This window comes from Argopecten irradians, unplaced genomic scaffold (genome assembly GCF_041381155.1).
Source record: "Argopecten irradians isolate NY unplaced genomic scaffold, Ai_NY scaffold_0092, whole genome shotgun sequence".
NCBI lineage: Eukaryota > Metazoa > Mollusca > Bivalvia > Pectinida > Pectinidae > Argopecten > Argopecten irradians.
The window spans coordinates 32,353-38,352 of record NW_027187559.1 but is presented as its reverse complement, the minus strand read 5'-3'; the positions used below and the strand labels follow the sequence as shown (position 1 = coordinate 38,352).

The 6,000-nt window shown below is 33.1% G+C and overlaps 1 protein-coding gene across 2 annotated transcripts in view; it reads right to left on the bottom strand.

Moving 5' to 3' along the window:
• Positions 1 to 351: 351 nt before the first annotated feature.
• LOC138311713 (uncharacterized) overlaps positions 352 to 6,000 on the bottom strand; it is an 8,644-nt gene continuing 2,995 nt past the window's right edge. For both annotated transcript variants that reach the window (XM_069252951.1, XM_069252950.1), the window contains 5 exons: positions 4,230 to 4,322; positions 3,793 to 3,988; positions 2,418 to 2,510; positions 2,059 to 2,136; positions 352 to 1,794 (listed from right to left, as the gene is read on the bottom strand). In XM_069252951.1, the coding sequence (XP_069109052.1) occupies positions 1,534 to 1,794; positions 2,059 to 2,136; positions 2,418 to 2,510; positions 3,793 to 3,988; positions 4,230 to 4,322 (721 nt within the window). In that variant the 3' untranslated portion in view covers positions 352 to 1,533. The remainder of the gene's footprint in view (positions 1,795 to 2,058; positions 2,137 to 2,417; positions 2,511 to 3,792; positions 3,989 to 4,229; positions 4,323 to 6,000) is intronic.

Sequence of the window (6,000 nt, the reverse complement as noted above, 5' to 3'; positions counted from 1 at the left end):
CACTTGTATATACAAACATATAGTAGCTTAGGTGACTACATGCATTTGTATCTGACTCTAGTTAGTATATCAAGATCCCAGCATTATATAGCTTCTTTACAAACCATAATTAGTGAAAGCAAACGACTGGATCTTCTATATTTCTCGAGGCTTATAACCAATTCATAATACGTTGGGACATGCTGTGGGTATGGGATATTATCCGCTGGAAAATCACAATATGACTATGTGTATCAGGTAAATATATTATTGAAGACAAGAAAATAAGAACCTCATAATTTTGATGATATTTAATAAAAGATTTACATGATATTAACTCTTTATACATTGTATTTTATTTTGCAATTGGACGGATGTGACGAGAGTACAAACATGTATGCGTGCTTAGCTCAAATAGATACGATTATTTTACATAATAGAGTTTATCTAAATCCCGAGAACACGGCTGTATAAAAGAAAGCAACAACTCTTTTCTTCCTTTTCCTTCACATTCTTGAACATTGAAACAATCCGCTAAATCACGTTAAAATTTGAAAAAAAGGCAATCAAATAGTCTTGATTCAGAAGTTCTGCTTTAGCGAAAAAAAACATGCCTTATTCAGAGAGTGTGTTAAATATAAACAAAAAAGTCTATATTATGGGTAAATATTAAAATGATAAATACTTTAAAGAATTTACATCTTAAGGAAACAATAAAAACAATCTATACAATACATATATTCTATTATTGTTTTATAGTAAAATAATTCACTTCATAAAAAAATACATACTCTTTCAAAAACATTCAATCACATGATTTTTATTTAATCTCTCATACTTTGAAAACAATCAATATTTTTATGATCATGTTTTGATCTATCGTATTTACCTCCCGTCGCTTACTGAGTGAAACGAAGGGAAGCAACCCCAACGGAACAAATAGCAAAACAGGCTAAAACAAATATTTGTATCAAGGTGTATATCTACACGGATGCACAAGTTGTGTGGTATTTTGAAATTTATTTTGCCTTCATACTAGCAACCTAAACCTTAAAATACTATTTTTTCATGCAATGTTTATTACATCAACACGCAGAAATATTTTCTGTCATCCAAAATAATTAATACTCATCGTATTGGTCAGCACATGATAAAGGGATGTTCAATACATCTACCATTGATGGGCATTTCAAGAAAATACATAAATGAAATTCTTCGTCAATTTCACACTATATAATAACGGCATAATCATGGAAATTGGGTTACTACTTCTAACCACTGTCTGTAGTTGTAATAAACTGTCAGACACATTCTCGTGTCTTTTTCTCAATCTATAATACATTTGGCCAAACATTAAGTACTGGAAAATCTCTCTGTTTATAAATCTATCAGATATACAATATTGAAAATACTAAAGGACTATTGCTACAGAACACACTTTATAAATGAGATGAACATCTAAAAAATATATATATTAATTCACATTTGATATATATTTCCTCCCAATGCATTAAGTCCTGTGGTTTTAAGCATATGTCATTTGGTACTTGCTTATTACTTTCCCTGAGCTACACCCTTGCTAATCATTGGTCCACCTTCGTGAAGATGCAGGGCCGGCCAGACCAGGTAGTCTACCTGTTTCCCCTTCTTTGTGTAGGCTTTGAATCTGTCCTCGTCAAACTGTCCTGTTACTTTGTAATTGATTACGACTTTTGGGTCCTGTACCGTCATGAACCAGCAAACCTGTACACACTTCTTCATGTAATCCTTTGTTTTCTTTCTTATATTTCCTATCGATTTTTTATTCGTGAATTCCTGCGTACCACAACAAAAGCTTTATCAATATATAGACTTTTAGTAAACTAAATGAACACAAATACACAAAAAATGTATTATGTTATGAATAATGTTTCCAAAATTTATAAAAGGGCTATTGCAAAGAAACAAAAAGTTAAAATCTGCTATTAATGTTTTTAAGCATATGTTATATATTATCATTTGGTAGCTTATGAATGTAAAATAGAAGTAATAAGAAGAAACGAAAATTATTTTAACAAATGTTGCAAAACTGAATATTACCTCTTGTAAGTGATAAACACAATGCACTGCCAGACTCTTTCGGAAATCCTTGTTTGTTTTCGAGATTTCCTTCGGCATCTTAGGACACATATGAAAAAAGTCATTATACAGAACTATTTAAACGAATTGATATTTTTATTGTTTGCTTATGGTATAATACAAAATACTCCAATGAAGTATGGGAAACCATATGGATTTATTTCTAATTAAAAATATCGACAGTCCTATGGAAAGTTTACTATATTATTAATTTTATGTAGAAGCAATGATTTAGATATCACCTCTGTAATAAATGAAATATAACATCAGTTATTAAGATTTAATATTCCTTAATTAAAATCATGCGACGTATCACTCACCTCAGAAACCAAATTGCCAGAAAACATTTCCATTGTTCCATTGATTCTGTCCATGAATTTATCGGATTGTTCACAGCAAAATTGGTATGACTCCTATAAAATTAATCCGTATACAATCATAACTTGTATACACACAGTTCTAGTTTAAAATCGTTTTAGTATCATGGTCATATGCTAATTACTGGTGCCATATTTTTTGTTATATACAAGCAAGCGATAAATTTTAAATTCCAACATGTTCATGTACAAAATGTATATCAGCCCAAGTGATACCATATCCCCTCGAGTGATATCTGATTGATACTAACCCCTTTTTTGGCTTTTATCCAGTTTTTATTTTGATGGGGCTGTCAATGACGTCACAATCAAAACTGTTAAATAGCCCGGCCTTTCCAACCTGCACCGACAGCGATTCATTTTTTTAATTCATGTTAATAGTGATTGTTGTTATTTTATACTGTAGAATTTTTGAAATTTTGGTTTTTACACTATGAATTCAGTATGACGGTGATGCCTTTCTAAAATTCATCGAATAACAATCAATTGTCAGACTTGTTATGACTTTATTTAACTGTGTATTCTTTGTTAATTTAAATGGACACAAAACATATAAAAACAATTATAACAATCATTTAGATATCACGCCATTCATCAGCCCTTTAGTTCTGTTTATCTGACCCCGGATCGCATAAAGGATGTGATATCAAAATGGTCAATTAATAATCTCTACAATTCGAATAGTTGCTGATATATAAGGATATCTAGCCTACATGATCATCTAGAATCCCACTTAAATTAGTCCGCAGAGTTCAGAAAATAGTCAGAAGTCCGAAAGTTGTTTCCTGTTCTTGCAGCTGTCAGGATGTCATCATTGACCTGGATACTTTAACGTTCTAACATTGCAGGTAATGTGGTCTGACGTACTTAATTTTTTTAATAAAAACGTGTTTGTTTGTACACAACCAACACAATACACACGTTCAAGGAGGTGTGATATTACCCCTTTGTAATCTGCATGTATTATTTACAATTTATTATTCAATAATTATACAGAAAAAGGGGAATCCAGTAAAACGAATGATAAAATCATGATATAAGTAGTAAACACTCACAGATAAATACACTGTCCTCCAACAATTATGTTACACGTGAAGTTTTACAAATATAAATAAAGTACACAAATGTGTAAACTTTTATAATACAGACATCAGTATATATTATTTATCAAGTTTTTTAATTGTCTGTCTCTAATTCATAAATCGAAAGTTTTCTCAGAGAGAAATTGCCAACAAATTTTAATATGTGTAACAGAACATTTCGAGAGCAGTGTAAAATAACATTTATAATTGATTTTGACATTCACACGCATACTTACGACTACAATTTTAAGCAGTTGCTTTATCACAGCTCGTTCGTCTGAGCTATCTGACAACTCTTCCATAGCGTCCGTCCATTCATTGTCATACAACTCAGAAAATTTCTCTCCAAGACTCAGTGGACGGTTGGGATCGCTCAGATCTGCTATTGCAGGATTGTTGTCTGTCAACTGTGCTCCAGCTATTTTGCTTAACCTGATGTTATAAAATACAAATTCCAGTTAGAAAATGTTGAGATTTTAACCAATTTGAAAAATTTGACTATCTAAGTGTGTATTGGCTCTAGATATGAATCACTAGCAGAATGAGCATGATTTCAATTTGCCGAACAATTGTATGTTTTATATACTATACAAATGTAAGTTATTATAATTTTAATTTGGCACGGACCGTGAAGAGATGTAAACAATTACATGCGTTCGCGATATCTGTGTACCTGTTTCTTAATCCTTCTACTTCTTCTTCAAGTCGAGAAATCTTTTCCGCGGAAGATGAGTCTCCCTTTTTGTTTTCTTTCTTTTGTTCTCGGCTGTAATTCATATAAATATAGTATTAGGTAATTCACCTCCGGATAATTCATTATAGGCTACCACTTTAATAACGAAAAATACATGATATTCATGGTATTGAAAACACTGTAGATATAACCGGTGAAGGATTGGCTCAGGTAGGCTAAATTGTAAAATTGTATAAATATAGGTTATGCAACAATTCGTTGTTAGATATTGAATTTATTTCACAAGTAAGTGAATTGCTTATCATCAAAATGATACCTGCTTTAAGCTGATAGAAATAGTGTCAGCTTAAGATACATAATTAATTAAGTAGTTGCCGACAAATGAAACAGTACAGTGACATTTTCATCAGATAAAAGACACAAATTAATAGTAAAAAGAGGCCCATGGGTCTTAACAGTTATTTGACTATTAGTACAATTCCATATAGTCGTTTAAAGATTTTATCCTATTTGACTCCTGTAACCTTGATTGAAGATCAAGGTCATTCATTTGAACAAACTTGGTAGCACTTCATCAAAGCATGCTGCAGGCCCAATATGAGTATCCTGGGCCTTTTAGTTCTCAAGAAGTTGTTTAAAGATTTTAGCCTATTTGACCCCAGTGACCTTGAAGAAGGTCAATGTCATTATTTGAACAAACTTGGTAGCCCTTCATACAAGCATGCTGCAGGCCCAATATGAGTATCCTGGGCCTTTCGGTTCTTGAGAAGAAGTCGTTTAAAGGATTTTAGCCTATTTGACCCCTGTGACCTTGAATGAAGGTCAAGGTATTTCATTTGAACAAACTTGGTAGCACTTCATCAAAGCATGCTACATGCTTAATATCTGTACCCTGGGCTTTCTGGTTCTTGAGAAGAAGTCGTTCAAAGATTTTAGCCTATTTGACCCCTGTGACCTTGAATGTAGATTAAGGTCATTCATTTGAACAAATTTGATAGCCCTTCATCAAAGCATGTCATGGGCCAAATATCATATCTCTAGGCCTCCTAGTTAATGACAGGACGTTGTTTAAAGGATTTTAGCCTATTTGACCCCTGTGACCTTGAATGAGAGTCAAGGTATTTCATTTGAACAAACTTGGTAGCTCTTACTCCCAGCATGGTACATGCCCAATACCAGTACCCTGGGCCTTCTGGTTCTTGAGAAGAAGTCGTTTAAAGGTTTTAGCCTACTTGACCCCCGTGACCTTGAATGAAGATTAAGGTCATTCATTTGTACAAATTGGATAGCCCTTCATCAAAGCATGTCATGGGCCAAATATCATATCTCTAGGCCTCCTAGTTAATGACAGGAAGCTGTTTAAAGGATTTTGACCTTTTTGACCCATTTGACCTTGAACGAAGGTCAAGGTCATTCATTTGAATAATCTTGGTAGCCCTTCATCCCATCATACTACAGGCCAAATATCAGTCCCCTGGGCCTTTCGGTTATTGAGAAGAAGTCTTTTGAATGAAAAGTTTACGCACGGCGCACGACGACAGACGGTGCATGATGACAATAGGTCATCCTGACCCTTCGGGTTGTTTTGAAACACCAGCATTTTAAAGCAATCTCCAGAATACATGTACATAGTTTAATACAGTTTCACATTGTAAAAAGAACATATATGAAAAACAACTGTTATCTTAAAACTATGCAAGTCTTCATTTCGATATATTCAACGTGCTGAGAAAATCAATCTCCAGAATTA